The 18,835-nt window shown below is 42.4% G+C and overlaps 1 protein-coding gene across 2 annotated transcripts in view; it reads left to right on the top strand.

The window, feature by feature from the left end:
• The first annotated feature begins 2,517 nt into the window (after nt 1-2,517).
• smarcd2 (SWI/SNF related BAF chromatin remodeling complex subunit D2) overlaps nt 2,518-18,835 on the top strand; it is a 47,454-nt gene continuing 31,136 nt past the window's right edge. Inside the window, exons 1-4 of one of the 2 annotated variants that reach the window (XM_030340775.1) lie at nt 2,518-3,063; nt 3,729-3,943; nt 6,153-6,195; nt 8,197-8,319. In XM_030340775.1, coding sequence (XP_030196635.1) covers nt 2,911-3,063; nt 3,729-3,943; nt 6,153-6,195; nt 8,197-8,319 — 534 coding nt within the window. In that variant the 5' untranslated portion in view covers nt 2,518-2,910. The remainder of the gene's footprint in view (nt 3,064-3,728; nt 3,944-6,152; nt 6,196-8,196; nt 8,320-18,835) is intronic. The other variant, XM_030340776.1, reaches the window with a different exon arrangement.

Here is an 18,835-nt window from a genome sequence, read left to right as displayed (position 1 = left end):
TTGTGTGTGTGTGTGTGTGTGTGTGTGTGTGTGTGTGTGTGTGTGTGTGTGTGTGTGTGTGTGTGTGTGTGTGTGTGTGTGTGTGTGTGTGTGTGTGTGTGTGTGTGTGTGTGTGTCAATTTACGCAACCCCGAGTTGCCCCACGAGGACTTGGCAGCAAATGAAGTACAAAAATATAGTTTAAACAGGTAAACTAATGTTTAATTGAAATCAAATCAATTGTGCTCTTTTGCCTGCTCTACCTAACGCAACCCCGAGTTGCCCCACGAGGACTTGGCAGCAAATGAAGTACAAAAATATAGTTTAAACAGGTAAACTAATGTTTAATTGAAATCAAATCAATTGTGCTCTTTTGCCTGCTCTACCTAATTTAACAGCTATGTTCAACATGTATTATATATTTGTATACTATATTTAAGCAGTAAATGTAAGTAGTACATTTCCCAGCCAACCCAACACTGCCAATATTTAATAGGATTTAGATATATTAGAAGGCTACACCTAGGCAAAATGCATTATAAATATATATGTGTCTTCAAAATAGCGCTTACTGAATATTAGGGTAACATTTTCCTCCATGTTAGCAAATCGAAAAAATGCAGAGGCCCGGCAGACTGGAGGGGGTCCACCACCTGCAGCCCTCACAGAGGCTGAGGAGATGGCCCTCAGCCAACAGAGTATGCGTCCTGTGGCTGAGGGCATCCCTGGGGGGAGCTCCTCTGATCCCCCCCACCCCCCAGGATAGAAATGCCTTTACAGTATAAGAGGTTGGTTATTCAAAATAATTAAATATGTACACGCAACCCAGTGCGTTGCAAATTAGATGGGGCAACATTCTGGCTCAAGTAATAATTGCACTGTCTAATCATCTTCTTCCAGTTACTGATGGCGTCATCGCCCTACTTGAACCAGATGCCCTCACCAACCTCCATGAAATTGTAACAATTCAAAAGATGCAAAAGGATGCTTTGGAGATCCAAATTTTGGAACATAAGTTATAGGTGGGTGAGGTGCAAACTGGGATACTGTTCCCTGCTCTAAAAACATACCCAATATAAATGACTTTTTTTTTTTTGTGCTTTCAGGAAATAAAAAAATCCTCATAATAAGTAGATTGTCTTTATTAGAACACGGGCTGTGGTGGGACAAGTTATTTTGTTGAACAGTTTACTCAAAGGGTTTTACTTCAGTGAACAATGCAGACGATTATGCTGAGCATGTGCATGTAGAGAAGAACAGCATCTGGTTAAAAGCAGTACCAGGGTCTTTTCTGCCTTGCATTCTTAAAATGAGTTTCTTGACTTGCAGCAGTTATAGGTCCGTGGTTAGTCAGTTACTCTGATCATGGGAAAGCCACAACGTTGAAGTGACTGTAGTAGGCCTACAGAGCGGGTGGGATGTACGGGGTGGATCATTCTGCACATGCGTTAATTGCGATAAAAAATTAAAAAATAAACTTAAAGCATGCCCCCGGTGCGTTTGACAGTTAACATGGGGGCTGAGAAGGTGGTCTAAATAAATGATAGATTGCGCTGAAAAACGATAGCGCTCGTGAAGAAAATTATCAGGAAAATAAAGTATTGTGGCGACTCCTACCCCCTGGGGAGTCTGGGTAATGGGGTTTTCATAATGTTGTTTGGGGAAAAGGGGTTTTATTGTCTTTAGATAACTTGTTTATGTTATTAGGTTAAGTGGGGTTAACGGGTTTGGGGTTCTTTATTGTTTGTGTGTTAATTGTGATGTGTAGTGTGATCGGGACCATTAGTGAGAGTGTTGTGTGTGTTGGCCATCTGTGCCGTGTTTTCTGTTGTGTGTTTGAATAAAAGGCAGCTCTCGGGGTCGTGCGGTGTATTGAGGCACGAGAGTAGCGCCGCCATTTGAACCTGGGCTCCCGTCTCGTCCTTCCCGCGCTGCTCGCCACAGTATATCCAACCGGGGTCTTAATAATCGTTCCTCACGGAGATTCCTTCTGAGGATCGCAGCCTCTACGTCCACAGGCTCTCGTAGAAAAGGACATGCCATTTCTAACACTTCCTTCTGTCGGAGAGCTGCCTTCAGCCTTATAGACAACAAACTCAGAGTAGGTCTAACCACCTCCCGAGCAGGTTAGACCCACGGCGTATGTTGCCGCAGCAACTAACTCTCGGTTGCGCTGAACCTGCTACCTGAAACGGAAAACCCAGAGTTTCCACTAACTCAGAGCGAACAAACTCGGGGTTGCCTCAAAACCAGCTACCTGAAACAGGGCTCGGCTTTGTGGAACACCACACAGGTTTGATTCAGAGCATATGTTTCTATAGTAACTAACATACCGTGTTCATTTTGGAACGGAAAACCTAGGGTTACTGCAAACCCTGGGTTAACTTACCCGGTTATGTAATAAAACCGGCTTTGTGGAATACCCCACTGAACACTCTAATTTTGGAAAAATGAAATGTTTACGAAAAGACACGTAAACATTTTGAATAAAATGGGGCGTGCCTCCGTGAAATGCCGCAAGAAAGCTGGGAGATTTCCCCACTTGCAACTCGGAAGGCTGGTGTCCGAGGCATCTGGATCACACCATTAGTCTCAGATCGGGGGCGGGATTCGGGCGCTCAACGCACTACGGAACAAAGTTAGTTTCGTAACACAGGCAAAGTGCTATGACTAAAAGTAACATTATGTTAAGTTAACACAAAGAAAGAAGACGGCGGCGGATACATTGCCCATTGCTTAATGTCAACAACAAAACAAACTGTCAGTCTCGTGGAAGCTAACCCCGGAACTAACACGGTGCTAACAGGCTACAGCAGCTAGCTCAGGGTGACAGCGTGGGGACTGTCCCAAACACGAACATTGACTAGATTTTAGTTTCTGGATCGGCGGCGAGCAGAAGTGTGAGAGGTCTGAACCACCTGTCGCCTTGAGATGTCTTCGAGGGGAGGCTTCTCCAGCCCTCCGCTGAACGCGGGTATGAACCCTATGATCGCTGGCCACACACCTGGGATGAGGATGGCCGGGATGCCGCATAACCTGTCGGGGTACCACCGGTCCATGGTCGGTGTCCCTCAGTATCATCAGGTAAGAACATGGTTTAATATCAGTAAAGAGAAGAGGCTGAAAGAGAAGCGGAAGAGGAGACGGCTCGGGTCTCAATGGTGTTTGTTGAGTTGACCTGAGCGTGTGTTACACAACACTGTTCAAACTGATCTAGTGTTACAGTATTGATCTAATGCTGTTCAAACTAAACTAGTGTTACAGTGTTGGTCTTATACTGTCCAAACTGAACTAGTGTTACAGTGTTGGTCTAATACTGGTCAAACTGAACTAGTGTTACAGTGTTGGTGTTGGTCTAATACTTTTCAAACTGAACTACAGTGTAGGTCTCAGTAGTTCAATGGCATATGTAATTTTTTTGTGGAATTCTGGAAGTTGAATTCACAAGTATCACTGGTTTAAAAGTTGGTGTGTGTGTGTGTGTGTGTGTGTACCATGTGTCACAAACACCGATACAGCAATTTGCAGTTACTAACTTCTCCATTTGTTCTACCTTCTCCAATTGCCATCTGAAGTTTTTGTCGAGGTAATTAAATTTACCGGTGTCACTGTTTTTATGTCTCGTCAGATCAGGTAAAGGTTAATCATTAATCAAAGGTGAATACATTGAAAAGGAAGAAAGCTTATATTTGTAACTGTGTTTTCAGTCCTCCCCTAATCCGATGTAAACTACCTTTCCACTACTCCAGCGGCCAGGAATGCAGCCCCACAGAGGAGGGGCCCCATTAGGGAGTATGGGGTCAATGGGGGGCCAGATGCCGGGGCCCTCCTATGGTGGAGGGAACATGGCCATGCGTCCATCCATGGGACCGGCAACAATGGATCCCTCCAGAAAACGGTTCCTTCACCAGCAGCAGCAGCAGCAGCAGCCTCAGGGGGCCATGGTGGGGGCCCTTAGACGAGGGTGAGTTGCAGGGGCTATGGCAACATCGATTTTTGTAACCTGTGTGCTGTTGTTGTTGACGCGTATGGCCAATGGTGTTTACTGTATAACATGGGTATTAGGGTTATGGGGTCGATCTCGAATGAGTGCTGAGCCGGATGCCTTAATGCCTTACCTTTTCCCTAACTGTTCATTATTTATGAAGTCAAAGGATTTAGTTCTAGTTTCACAAAGACTACAGTTTTTCTGGGTTTTATGCAAAGTCTTGGATCATTATCTGTTAAGAATCCCTCAGGCCAGTCTCAACTTTCACAAACTAACTCAGCCTGGAGTTACCCAGCAGTCAATTAAATCTGCAAACGCACCTGCAAACGCACTATTTAGAAACCAGGTTCCATGGGTAAAAAGAGAAAAACTTAACTTTGACTTCATCGTCCCAACCACCAGGTTGGCAACTTTAGACTTGTTTTTGTTTTATTTGTTTTGTTTTTATAGCATGCTCCGAGTTGAAACCTGTCTTGGTAATTAGAATTACTAACTTTATGTAAAAAATATTTTCTGCTCAATCTACAAGGTTAATAACTGCTGTTCTTCGGTTCGGTTCTTGTTTCTTCGTCTTCAACTATATGTTTGTATACAGCTCGCAGGTTGAATGCGCAGGCTCCGCCTCCTCTTCTTTTTTGGTGGAGTTCTGTAGCAGAAACAGCGTCACATATATGCTTGCAAAGTAAAGAAGCAGGATACTTTGTTTTTGTCCACCCTGCCAACTAGTTTGCATACGTTCCTCTACGCTCCCGAAGCAGGAAGCCTTCTTTTGGTGACTTTGAAATGCCTGTATACTGTTTAGGCTGCGATTGGTTTTGATGTTCCCGTCTAAGAGGGTAAAGCTTCCCGGACTCCTCTTGCATACCACCTGGTAATGTGGCCGTGTGAAGCTCCATTAGCAGAGGTTGATCCAGAGGATTCTTTTCAGACAGAGGGTAAGGCTTTAGGATACGTAACGCCACGGTGTGATCAATAAAGACGCTAGGCTACTAAATATGCATTGCAAAGTTGCAGTGAGTTGTAACCATGATGATGACACTTCTCCGTAATGATCAAATCATTGCAGAGACGCATCTAGCTGTAGAAACGCTGTAGTACATTATGTACTACAGTGTTTCTACAGGGGTGCCCAACCAGTCGATCGCGGTCTACCAGTAGACCGCCGACAGATCCCAAGTCGACCGCGAGGGGTGAAGAAGAAAAAAATAAATAAAATAATAATACTTTTTTTTTTTTTAATAAAATACAATTTTACCCTCTTAGACCGGAACATCAAAACCAACCGCAGCCTAAACAGTATACAGGCATTTCAAAGTCACCAAAAGAAGGCTTCCTGCTTTGGGAGCGTAGAGGAACGTACGCAAACTAGTTGGCATGGTGGACAAAACCACAGTATCTACTCCTGCTTCTTTACTTTGATATTTTAGTATCTGGGATAAAATGGCACAGATTACCATGTTGAAGATCATAGAATATGTCTTTCCAAGTTTAAAAGAAAACTACAATGATATTGGGTTCCTGTTTGCAAATGAGGCAGGTCATAAATCCACATTAAGTTGGACTGTTTTTGACATTTATGGCCCAGGGAAGAGAAGACGTTCAGCAAGACAAACTATGGCTCTGCCAAAGGACCAGCACACATCCCAGTGAACAGAAGAGTCCTTCAGAACAAAAGGGTCCCATGATCACTTCTTCAATGGGAACTGGAGTGTGCTTCTGCACTATAAATCTGTCATGCCTCCAGGCCAAGAAGTGTTTGATCATCTCTATCCACAATGAGGTCTTTTGTGTGCCACGGGTTGGTTCGCTATAACGAGGGCGCTTTATGGAACCACTGTGGCCATTTTGTATAAAGCCCCTGGCTTCTCATCTTCACTAAGCTATGATGATGAGGCTGAGTGAGGCTGGGTTCCACTTGCAGCTAATGAAAGACGGTAGAGGGATATGATGGAGATTTTCCTCATTGCTTTTCTTTTAAAGGTTATCTAAGGTCTTACTTGGAGTAAATGTATAATAAGTGAATACGTGTGTATGCTTTTGGTAAAACCTGTGGAGGGACTGAATCTTGGGTACTATGTGTGTATATAGAGTATGAGTTATGAGTGGGGATTCCAGATGTTTCCACAGTATGAATCCTTGATGTTCTCAAGGTTTTTCCTAATGATCTCTCTTCTTCGTATTCTAGGGCAAAAAGACGCAAGATGGCTGATAAGGTCCTCCCACAAAGGGTAGGCCTACGGCATCTTCTGAACATTAAATGGGGAATTGTTTGGGTTCATTATGATAATGATTCATTAGGGTGCCAAACACAAAGTGCGACGGCAACCTATTGTAATTGTTAGTTTTATTATTATTATTATTATTCCGCTACGTTTGACTTACACAGCCAAAACCGCTCGCACGCTTTTTATGAAACTTGCTACAGCTGTTGAGGCTGACTCAAGATTAACAAGTGTAGTTTTAAAAAAGCACCCCCTGCCGGCGACTTTCATTGGTTACTGTTGCAATTTTGTCCCGCACACGGACGCTCTGCCTCATAAGGATAAAAATCACTTTTGGCTACACATGTTCCACCTAGACGTGTTGCAAAGCAACCTGCAAAAAAAACCACAGCTGATACTTGCAGGCGCAGATTCGAGCAGTTGTAACGATGGACTTGTGCTTGCTCATTCAAATGCTGAATCAACATAGCATTCTATATCATTTTATTTGTGAGGAAATTCTTCACAGATGTGCAACTTCTGATGCATTATAGTTCACATTTGGGTTTACGAATTCACACATTTTTGGCATGTTCTCAGATTATGAAACACGGGTGTGCAAATGTGTTTTGCACCAACTGCGCTACAATGATTATAGCAGAAGTGTCAATTGCATGACTCTTTGAAGTTGTGATGCACCGGACAGGATTTGTGCACCTGTAACGCAGACTAGTGAACTCGTATACCTCATTTTGTGTTTACAATGGTAGAAAAAAGATTTACGACTTCAACTGTACTGTTACACATTTGTGACTTTAGTGTACGCATACAAAATCTGCAGTTACAGGTGAATTGTTTTCTGAAACTGCAAAATAGCACCAGGGAATTGTTTTGCCAGAACAGGCCTCCACCTTTCGCTGAATCGCCCCTAGGGGCGCAAGATCCTTCCCTAATTTAGCGACGTGTGCCTGTGGAGGGAAAAGAACGCTCTGCTCCAGTTGCAAACTAGTACCCGACATACTGTGTAAAAAGTCAATCGCGCTCGATGCAAGATAGGGCCCGGAATGATTGATTTGAGCGGGACCAACTTATTGGCTGTTGGGGACCAAAGTTCCAACTGCTCAAGTAAAATTAATTTGATTGACAAAACAACATGGCCGCCAGAGGCTCAAAATCTTCCAAATTTAACTTAAACCAATCCTCATCAAACTTTGTGAAGTCAAAGGCACATGGGTCAAGATGAACCTCCAAATTGTATCCATATCGGGCTATAGGGAGCGGTAAAATAATTAACTGAAAATGCGACCTCTCCAAATTGTACCCAGATCGGGCGATAGGGAGAGCTATTTCAATTAACATAGCTGCAGACTTGGCAGACTTTGGACAGAAATATTATCTGACCTTTCTCTTCTACAGTCATGAAATCCTGTAGACATTTGTATCTCCTCATGTTGAGCAAATGTGCCCTGGAAACCCAGAACCTGTAACAAAATGGCAGCTGGATGTCCAAATTAGCCCAATCAATGATATGTGACTAAAGGCGGGGTTAGATTTAGTCAATCATCATCAAACTTGGTGTATTTAAAGAAGCATAGGTCAAGGTTAACCAGGTTAAAGTCCATCAAAATAGAACTATAGGGCGCGCTAAAGTAATCAATTGAAAACTTTAAAGAATCATAACTCCTCAGCCTTTTGACGTACGGTCATGAATTTCTGTTCGCCCATCAACAGATCCAAGCTGATGCTATTCCAGCGTTGTCAACCGTATGCAAACAAAACGGTCTTAATCGCTGCGTCACTATCTTAATGGGCTGACAAATCATGGTCTGCGTCAGGGTCTTAATGGTCTTATTGGTTGGCTTTAGGCTTGGCACCCGTAAATGTTGCTTGCAGCTTTAATGTTAATATTTATATTATTAAGATAACACGGGGTCTATTATGTTTTTATTCAATTAATGTCTTTCTTCATGCAAAAGTTGAGCCCAAGATCCCTGAAAAGAACAGTGTTTGTTTTTTCTTTCTGCTCAGATCAGAGACCTGGTTCCTGAGTCCCAAGCCTACATGGACCTCCTGGCCTTCGAGAGGAAGCTGGACCAGACCATCGCCCGCAAACGAATGGAGATCCAGGAGGCCATCAAGAAACCCATCACAGTAAGCTGCTCTGAAGATGCACAATGTACATCTTTACACCAAATTCTCAATTCAATATTACCAGTATTCTGTGGCACACTCAAAATTAAGTTGTTTTGTTTCTAACAATAATTATTTAAAGTAAATAATCATTTGAATATCTTTTTTTCGACTATCCCCTTTGCTTTAGACTGGGGGTCTCAAACTGGTCTGGTCATTATATGGCAGTGATTTAGGCTTGTGGCCTGGATCACTGTCATATAATGACCACGGTCCTCTGGTCATTATATGGCAGTGATTCAGGCTTGTGGCCTGGATCACTGCCAGCTGCAGGAGTATTTGTAGGAGATTGTCTCGGAGATGTGCCGTACCCTAGAGAATCACGGTGGCTGGGAATGAGCGTGCTTTTTGAGCTTAGTAAAGTTGATGCAATTACTTATGTTTGATAATATTAGTGTTTTTTTATCACAGTGTGATCTTTGATTGATGGAGTAATGTGTTTCTTAACTTGATAAATGAAAGGGATTTATGTTATGTACACAGAGCAATGCGCTTAAATATATATTTTATAGCGCGCTTATTTTTATATATATACATATTAGGGATGGGCGTGAGGAATCGATTACTCGAGTACTCCTCGTTACAAATTAACTCGGTTGGTGGACAGTAGGGGTGTGAACGGTTACAAAAAATTGTAAACGGTTACACGACCCCCTTTTTTTTCGTGTACACGGTTAACCGATTTTCTTTTTTTTTTTCTTTTTTAAGTGGACCGCAGTCCCGCTATTCTGAGCCCGGCCCGACACATTAACTGTAATTATGAGCCCGAGCCCGGTTTCATACATGTGTAACTTTGTACACATTTGTTACTTAGGCCTACTCTGCTAAATATATATGTAGGCAAAGGGATAATGTATAGAACGCCGGTCATTATCGGGAAAATAAGCACCGACAGGGCGAACAGGACACCAACGCACAGCGGAGGTGTCTTGCTTCGCCCTGAAGGGGCTTATTTTCGATAATGACCGGCGACATTCTATAGGCTACATTATCCCGCTTATTACACGGCTACTTGCCAAAACGAAAAAATAACTTCACACGGTGTGTCTTTTTACAATTTATAATTCGTTACCAGCATTCGTAGTGTTGATCAGCAGAGAAGTAGTCAGCCGAACATCATTCCAGCGTCTTTGGTTGCTAAGCAACCAAAGACGCTGGGATGACAAGTTACCGGACCACTACCCATGCAAGTGAACGGAGCCTTCCACGCCATTGAGAAGACCCGTGTAATAAGGGCCTATAATATTTATGTTTATGGCATAGATTTCTCCTCAGATTGGGCCAATAAAGCAATGATTAAAAAAAAAATAAAGCTTTATTAGGTAGGCCTAATTTCGAATTTGTCTTGCCACAACAAGATAACCACCATTGCATGTCTTTACCTTTTGTGGAAGAGGGAGAGACGTCGGAGGACCCGACGCAGTATATTCATAATATTGTATTGACCACGGAAGAGGCAGTGAATGAAGTATTGAATAGAGAGAGATTTATTAGATAGGCCTACCTAATAAACCGTTGGAACACACAAGACCGGAAACATAGCAACGCCGGTAAACAAACACCGAGAAGCCCAATCCCTATGAGAGCTCCCCGCGCTACGGCCATCCGGAGGCAGACAGAGCTTTTGGCCGTGATATTATATATACAAATATTATATTATATACTATTATATTATATATAGAGCTCCGGGAGTCGCAAACGGCAACATTCACTTTCTCCTCCAAGCTGCAGTTCGACCCGGACTGCACTGCACTGAGTTTGACGGTTGAACGCTGATTGGCTGTTACGTTACACATGTGACTCAGTGGCCACGTTACATGACGTAGCCTATGCCTGGTGTTCAGTTACCCAACATTTATCGCATGCATTTATTAGCTCCTTAATGTTGTCCAAGTGGAACATTTGTAGCTTTATTAATCGCTAAATAAATAGTAGCCTCTGTGTTATTTTTGATAAAATTATTATTATTATTATTTTTTTTTACTGATTTTTCCTAAACGGTTAGGATTTACTAACCGGTTACACGTGTACAGGCCTGATAATGTGTATAGGCCTACGTGCGGTAGGATTATTCACTGTGGTTTAAATAATAAATGTTATAGTTACTCCCCTCTAGACAAAATCGACTTGGTTGCGATGTTGACAGTTTTTGAGTGTGTGTGTGTGTTTGTGTGTGTGTTAGCCTGGTAATGTGTATAGGCCTACGTACGGTAGGATTATTCACTGTGGTTTAAATGTTATAGTATTTCCCATCTTTGCTGAGCAAGAGTTTTGTTCGATAGTTATTGAATGACCATGAACAGATGGGCTATTGAAGTTTTACGGTAGGCCTACCACTGTCATGCACCTACCCGATGTCAAGTGGACAGGGTTGAATTCACTGCGGGTCGCTCTTCTTACTGTCCTTCGCAACACTCTGATCTCACTAAAAGGCTAGCAGCATGAAATCAAGGGATATTTAGAATAGAAAAAATTGTGTGATTAATCGCGAGTTAACTATGACATTAATCGCAATTAAATATTTTAATCGCTTGACAGCACTAATATTTAAAAATGTATTTACATGTATGTGGAAGTATGCAATTTATAGTTGTACAATTGAATGAATAAGAATCAAACGTAGAGACGGTTATTTAACAATATTTTAAGAAATTGTTAAATTATATAGTCTTACAGTTACAACCGGCCCTTTGAGGGCAACCATAATGCTTATGTGGCCTGGGGTGAAAATGAGTTTGAGACCCCTGCTTTAGACTGGTATATGACGTATGTATACATGCTTTACGTCTGCCAAGCTAGTAAAATCTAAGTCCAAGCCATGGGGAGTATTGACGCCCACCGAGAATGCCCCTCACTCAACAAGTGTGTGAAACAGCTTGTTTGCACTCAAACTTTACTCCCGTAACAGTGTGACGCCATACTGCAGTAAGCAGTTTTGAAGTGCAGTTGTCTCGCCTCCCGGCTACCTGCCAAATTATCAACTTCTGTGAATTTGCACACGCGCAAAGCTTTCCACTAGGGATGCACCAATACCACTTTTTTGCTAACCGATTCGATACTTTTATTTTTGTACTTGCCGATACCGAGTATCGATATTTTCTAGATTTGGTCTCTATGAAAGAAGTGCAATTAAATTGAAGGCAGATTTTATTTTCTCCTTTCAAGAATATGTCAAGCCTTTAGTAAGGATATACAAAATGAACAGAAGGATATTCCAAAACAAAATTAAACAGAGCTATTTTTAACAAAAAAGCAGTCAAAGACAAAATGCCATCACATAATGTAAATGTAAATATAACCAGATAAAGCGAACAACAAAGATAATCACAAAGTCAGTAGAACTTTTGTTAATAATAAGCACATTATGGCTGTTTAGAAAGGCTAAACAAATCAACAAACTATGTTGTCAAATGACTATCAACACACAATGTTGCCTCTGAACTAGGCTATGTATTTTTTTTTTTTCAGTTTTTTTTTATGAACAGAATCATCTCTGCATGATCAGGTGTTGGCCTGTTTCTGCCTTCATTCGCAATGTGTGACACTGAGCTAAACAGCCGTTCGCTCTCAACGCTACTGCAAGGTGCTGAGAGGTATTTGCGTGCCACTTTGGCCAGAGAAGGGAACCGCACTTTGGATTGGCCTCGCGGGCCACTGGGGCCTCCCCAAGGTATGTCTCCAATTGTGCGGTAACACCCACAGCACCTGGGGTCAGTGCTACTGACGCCTGCTCATTTGCAATTTCATCAAAGATACAGTCTAAACTGCTGCTGGCCTGGTCCTCCCTGCATGGTTTTCTGGTAGGTGGTTCACAGCGGGTGTCATCTTCCTGATTGTCCTGTCAGTCTCATCAGCATCTCCTCCTTGGCATTTGCAGCAGTGTTGGTGTTCGAGGAATACACACTTTTGTATCTAAAACAGACAACATTTACGTCATTCATTAGGCTATGTGGCCATTTAGGAATTCCTATTTAAAAAAAATCCCAGCCAAGAAACAACTTGCATGGAATTGTTGCGTTCACTGCTCAACACACACACAGACAGCGCGAGAGAGCGAGCGTATAGGCCTACCTCGGATTGAGCAAAGTTGATGTAGAGCGGATTTTCTTCCACGTCGCAAAATCGATTCATGACAGCTGTGGATAACGTTCGCTTCACAGTTTTGATGCATTGGTCCTCCTCGATCTCTCTAGAAAGGAATCTCAGCACATTAATCGCAGGAATTACGTCTGCTGCCATAGCATCCGAAGAGCTGACCCTTCGCGTCAACTCCTCAAATGGACCCGGAACAGACGCAGTCTTCTCCAGCAATCCATTGGCTAGGCACGAGATTGTCTGGGAGATTGTATTCAGATTCGCATCCGTCATGGCCTTGATCATATTTCGTGCGTTATCTCGGAGCACAACGTGGACAGAGCTTTTTTGGATACCCCACATTTGTAGCATGTCTTCGAAGATATTTTCTATAGCTTGGCCAGTGTGAGAGCCCCGAAAAGGTTTCGCGTGTAATATAATGTGTTGAAGGGTAAACGCTTCATCTATCCACTGGGCAGTCAAGCTGAGGAGAGACATTGGGCAGACACTGCTGGTCCATATCATTGTGAAGCTTATTGCCTCAGCATCATGCACCAAGGACCTAACGTGATTTTTCACTTTATCATACACCTTTGGCAACATCAAATCTGTGATGTAGAGGCGACTGGGAATCTCATATCTGGGCTCTAGCACTTTTAGAAGACGGCGAAATCCAACATTATCAACAACTGAAAGTGGCTGGTCATCGAGCGTTATGAAGTGTGTTAGTGCCTCTGTTGTTTTTATTGCCCGCGAGTTGTCTTTTGACATTTTCTCTCGCTTTTGGAAGACGTCAGTTAAGGTGGGCTGCTTCAGTCTTGCGCCGCTAGCATTAGTGAACTCTGTGTACTTAGCACTATGGTAATTCTTCTGATGTTTTATCATATTGCTGGTATTAAAATAAGTACTTTCCTTTCCGCCTCTAGAAACCGTAGCATAACAGATCTTACACTCTGCCTTACTCCTGTCGTCATCCTTTATCTTAAGATATTCCCAAATCGCCGACATGACTTTACATGCGACCGTTAACAGGTCGCAGCCAACTTTCACACACACAAGCCTTTGGAAGAATCTCAGAGTTTCGGCTCATTATCGCCCCCTAGACATTGAAGTTAGGTAGGACAACTCATCTCCGCATGCGACCGGTTTGATGTAGGCTACTGACATGGTGGTATCGGTGCGTGGTATCGGCAATTAAAAAACGATTACGAGTATTTTAATGAAGTATCGGCCTGATAACCGATACTGCTATCGGTATCGGTGCATCCCTACTTTCCACCAATCGCATCAGATAGAGCATCATGACCAATCAGGGCAGACTGGGCCACACGGGAGAGGCGCCTTAAAGCAACCTGATACAAAACACTCTTTCTAAAATAAACTCTTAAATTGGTTTTGTTGAAATTAAGTGAGAATAATACGTTTTGTTATTTGTACATACAGGCATGTAACCCTATTCTAGTAGTACCCCCAAATGCAATCATTAACCCTAAAAAATAATGATATGGGATCTTTAAATTTTGCAAGAGCCTTTCCTAGGCTAAAAGGCCAAAGATTCTAGGGAGGAGAGGCTAAACAACTGCAAAGGCTTCTGACTATTTCATACGTATTTAACTCGAACAACATAAGGGCTTTTTTTCCACCCAGCGCCATTTCAGCTGACTTATTTTGACAGGAAGTCTTTAGCAGGCAAGTGAAATCCGACCACAGAGTTTGCATTGAAGTTCTGAGTGTGGACGTTAGACCTTGGTTCAGATCTGGCACATCCGACCCCAAAAGTGGCACAGAAACTAGTGTGAAACAAGTGGCACCAAGCGCTGCCTGTTTTAATACACGTTGAGGCCTGATAGAGGTCAGGCGTAGTGCCTGAATTCAGGCTTTAGCTCGGCCATGTATGTTGTCAAGAAAAGTGAAAATAGGTGAGCGGTGCCTTTTTAAAATGTCGAGTCAACCTACCTGACCTTTTGATTGACATGTCTGCCACCAACTAGGCGTAGTCTATATAAGGAAGTATTTTACATTTGTATGTTTGCACTGAGGATGGTCTGAATGGGACTGAAAACGTTTTCCATACCACTTGGGTAGCACTTTACACTTTTATGCAATAAAAACGTATTGGTGCATCGGCTACATGGTGTTAAGTTAGTTAAAGCTTTTCATTCTTTTTCATTCCCCTAAGGGCGATTTTGTTTGCGGCAAGACATCAATAGACAACATAGAACAGAAAGTACAACATGACAGACCAAACATACATGCAGATAGTGCAGAGTGTATACAGGCATGCTGATAAGCATCCCTGCATGACATACTCGCGTAAATCAGAATAATAATAACTACTATGTGTCAAATAAAATAAAAAATGAAAAACAGCAAACACTTTCTGCTCTCCATGGAGTACCTTTCATACAGCAGGTAATCATACCTCACACTGCACCAAAAACACCATGTCGGCCCAGAGCTCCAAAATCTGAGTTCAGTAGAGAAATGGCACTGGGAACAAATGAGTCTATATCTATTGGTTTTAACTGCAGGGAATCTGAAACGTGACTTAGAAGGTAACAACTGAAACTCAGGATGAAGAGGATGACCATTTGCTGATAAAATAAAATAGATTCTGCCTTTTTGTGGACAAATCTATTGTACAGGTCTGCTAGACTGCTTTGCTTGGCACCTATGATTTTGCCTCCGGCCTTCACTACTTTGGCGAGTGAGGCTTTATCCTTTACGTTCAGATTTCCATACCAGCATATCATAGAAAAAGATAAAACAGATTCAATGTATGATTTATAAAATATTCTCATAATGGTTTTATCCACATTGAATTTTGCCAATTTACGGAGGCAGGAGAGTCGCTGTTGGCCTTTCTTACATATATTCTCTGTGTTAAGATTAAAATTTAGCCTGTCATCAATTATGCTTCCCAGGTATTTATATGAGCCAACTACCTCTACAGGTTGCCCGTTTATAGCAGTGACCTGGGTAGGGGGGGACTTGCGCCTATAATCAATGACCATGTCCTTCATTTTGGATACATTCAAGTGTAAGTGAGCACTATCACACCAGGCTATAAAATCGTTTAAAACAGGACCATGCTCAGATTATTTTGCATTTAAAAGACTAACAATAGCTGAGTCATCTGCAAACTTTAAAATATGTCTGTTTGTGTGCTGGCTACGACAGTCATCAGTGTATAGGATGTATAAAAGAGGGGACGGGACACAACCCTGTGGTGACCCTGTAGAGGACAGTATCTTTTCTGAGAGTACCCCATTCACCCTCACACTCTGAGTTCTATCCGTTAAAAAATCCAAAATCCAACCCACTAAACTAAAATCTAAATTAAAATTTCTTAACAGCTTATCAACTTAACCTTATCAGGCTAAGCAGAGTGGCTGTAGCATCCTCAACCCCTCGCCTGGCCCTATAAGCAAATTATTGTGGGTCCAATAGATTCTCTGTTTTGATGAGGAGCACCTTTTTCATTAGTTTTTCAAAACCTTTCATCACCAATGAGGTCAAGGCAATTGGTCTAAAATCATTTAAAACCTTAGGGCGACTGATTTTTGCCACTGGTACAATAGTCGAGTTTTTCCAAATTTTGGGGACTCTGTTGGCTCAAGGAGAGCTTAAATATGTAATAAAATATTGGACCAAGTTGTTCAGCGCACGAGGAGAGTAGGTGACCCCCTATGTTATCTGGCCCGGGGCTCTTCTTAACCTTTGAGTGTCTGAAGGTATCTACTACGTCATGCAAATCAAAGGGCGCTGGGGCACTATCCTTTTAGGTCGTTTTTTTTCCTTAAATGTGGGTGAGTCAAACCTCAGATAAAACTCATTTAGCGTCTGTGCCAGCTTTCTATCACATGTGAACCCATCCAGCACCAAATTCGGATTTCTTGTTTTCTTTGTGCCAATTATGTTTTTCATGCTATCCCAAGCAGAGCCTAAATTGTTGTTCCCCAATTGGTCCTCTAGCTTTTCTTTATAGCTCCGCTTTGCTCTTGCGATTTCATGTTTAACTTCCTTTTTTAGTTTTTCAACCTCCGGAAGGTTCCCTGCTCTAAATGCCTGTCTTTTCCTGTACAGCAGTGCCCTGAATGCTTTCGTCACCCATGGTTTACTATTTGGGTACACCTTTACAGTTTTTTCAGGAATAACATTATCTTCACAAAAGGAGACGTAACAACTGACATCATCTGCAAGGACGTCAATGTTCGAACAAGATTGCTTAAACATTTCCCAGTCTGTACACTCATAGCAACCCTGCAGACTCAATTTGGATTCATCAGTCCGGACTTTAACCCGCTTGGTGACCGTTTTTCCCCTCTGCAGTGCAGTGCAGTATGATGGGATAAGCTGAATACAATTATGGTCGGCCCCCCCAAGTGGGGGAAGGGGAATGGCTTTATATGCTCCTTTGATGGAGCCATAACACAAGTCCGGAGTTTTGTTGAGTCTGGAAGGGAACTTAACATATTGGTCAAAGTTCCTTATGGTTTTCTGAAGAGAACAATGATTAAAATCCCCAAGGATCAGCACTGGAGCGTCGGGTGATATTGCCGGTAGATTGCAATATAGTCTCTGAGGCATTGTCAGCGTTTGCCCTTGGATGGATATACACAACCATGACGAAAATTTGGGGGAACTCTCGGAGAAGATAAGGGGGGACAGTTCAATGTCTTTAGTACACAGTCTTTCTCTTACAATAAAGTTTTGCAGTATCTTTGGTTCACGTATAGGCAGACCCCGCCCCTTCGTGACATACCGGTCGCAGCGGCATCCCGATCAAGCCGCACGGGTGAGCCAAAGCTGTCAATGGCAAGTTCGGTGTCCGAATCCCTCTCCGACAGCCATGTCTCTGTGATCGCCAACAATCAAGGGTCTCTGAATTCGTGTTGGAATCTGACGTTGGCTTGCAGCTCATCGACCTTGTTTCGAAGAGACCGCGCATTTGAGAGAATTATGGAAGGCAAGGGGGTACGGGAAAGGGGTTGTTTCCTTAGTCTTAGACGCAGGCCAGCCCGCTTTCCTCGCTTCCTGATCTTGCGGGGAAACGCGCCGGTAGAATCCCCTTTTCCACTTGTTTGATCGGCAAAACTGTTTAGATCGGGAACCACTAGATGCACACCACGAAGATCCTGAAAGTTACTCCATTGGAGAAGAAAGTCTTTGCTGTATGTTATGCGCTCCGGTTTAGTGAACCCGTTTAGCGCTTCCACGAGATGGATCACTGTCCACAGAAGGAACAAGACGGTTAACTCCATGATTTGTTGCTTATCTGGTCAACTTGGGCAATTAAATACTGTGCATAAAAGGTGCATAAAGACACAATCACAAAAAAAATAAAACAGAGTTTATGAACAGACGTGACTTGCTGCCGGTCGCTGCATGAGCATGCGCCCTTCTCAGTGTGCGAGTTCCGCTCCTTTTATTGTTGTCAAGAAAGGCAATTCTCTAGGGTGTCTTCGAATGTATGATAATTTCAGGCACAGATCATTTTACTTCCTATCAGCCCTGTACTTTACATTTGACACTCAAATAATTACTGCCACATTGTGGTCTGTAGGGCTGTAACAATAGGGCTGTAGGGCTGTTTTTTTAATTTAAAAAGCATTTTATTTAAACAACACTTGTAACAATTAACTTAATGTAACATTTAATCACCAATAATTTGGAACGCTGAACAGAAAGAATACTATTAAAGTATTGCTAAATAAATAACCAAAGATTGCAGTTGGAGGATGCTTGCAGGTAGGCAAAAACCCTCAACTAGTTTGGTTGGTTTAGTCAAATATCCTATATGCGCTTCTTATTAGGCTATGTAGCTTAAATAATGACATAATCAGGCTGTATAGAGTGCAACATGTTTAATAGCCTAACTTTCAATAGATGGAAAAAAACATGAACGTCGCAATAACGAGGCATGTGTTACAAGTAGTGTGTGTGTGTGTGTGTGTGCGCGAGAATGGCAGTGTGCGAATGTGTGTGTGTGTGTGAGTGACGTCAGTGAGTGAGTGGACGAGGAGCGAGGAGAGCGAGGGGTAGCATGTGTGTTTAGTGAAGAAGCGAACGAGTCCGGTAGAATAAAGTATCCATCCTGTCAATAATCGGTGGCCGCTTCATTCCGACCTATAAGCAAACAAACTGCCGGTCAAATTACACAAAACAATAGAGACAGGTAGGGCTGAACGATTTCAGGAAAAGATCGAATAGCGATTTTTCCGGCAGATATTGCGATTTCGATTTTCTTCACGATTTTCTTCAAATCAAGCTTCAGTGCAATATTCACAATGTACAGTAATATTTATAAACATGACATCATGCCATTAAAACATTACATGCCATTACTCTAATGTAAGAATGAAAACTAAAGTTAAGAATTGATTTCAAATGTATTTATTAA

Source organism: Gadus morhua, chromosome 18 (genome assembly GCF_902167405.1).
Source record: "Gadus morhua chromosome 18, gadMor3.0, whole genome shotgun sequence".
Lineage (NCBI taxonomy): Eukaryota > Metazoa > Chordata > Actinopteri > Gadiformes > Gadidae > Gadus > Gadus morhua.
The sequence above is the reverse complement of the archived record's forward strand: the minus strand, read 5'-3'. Positions and strand labels throughout refer to the sequence as shown.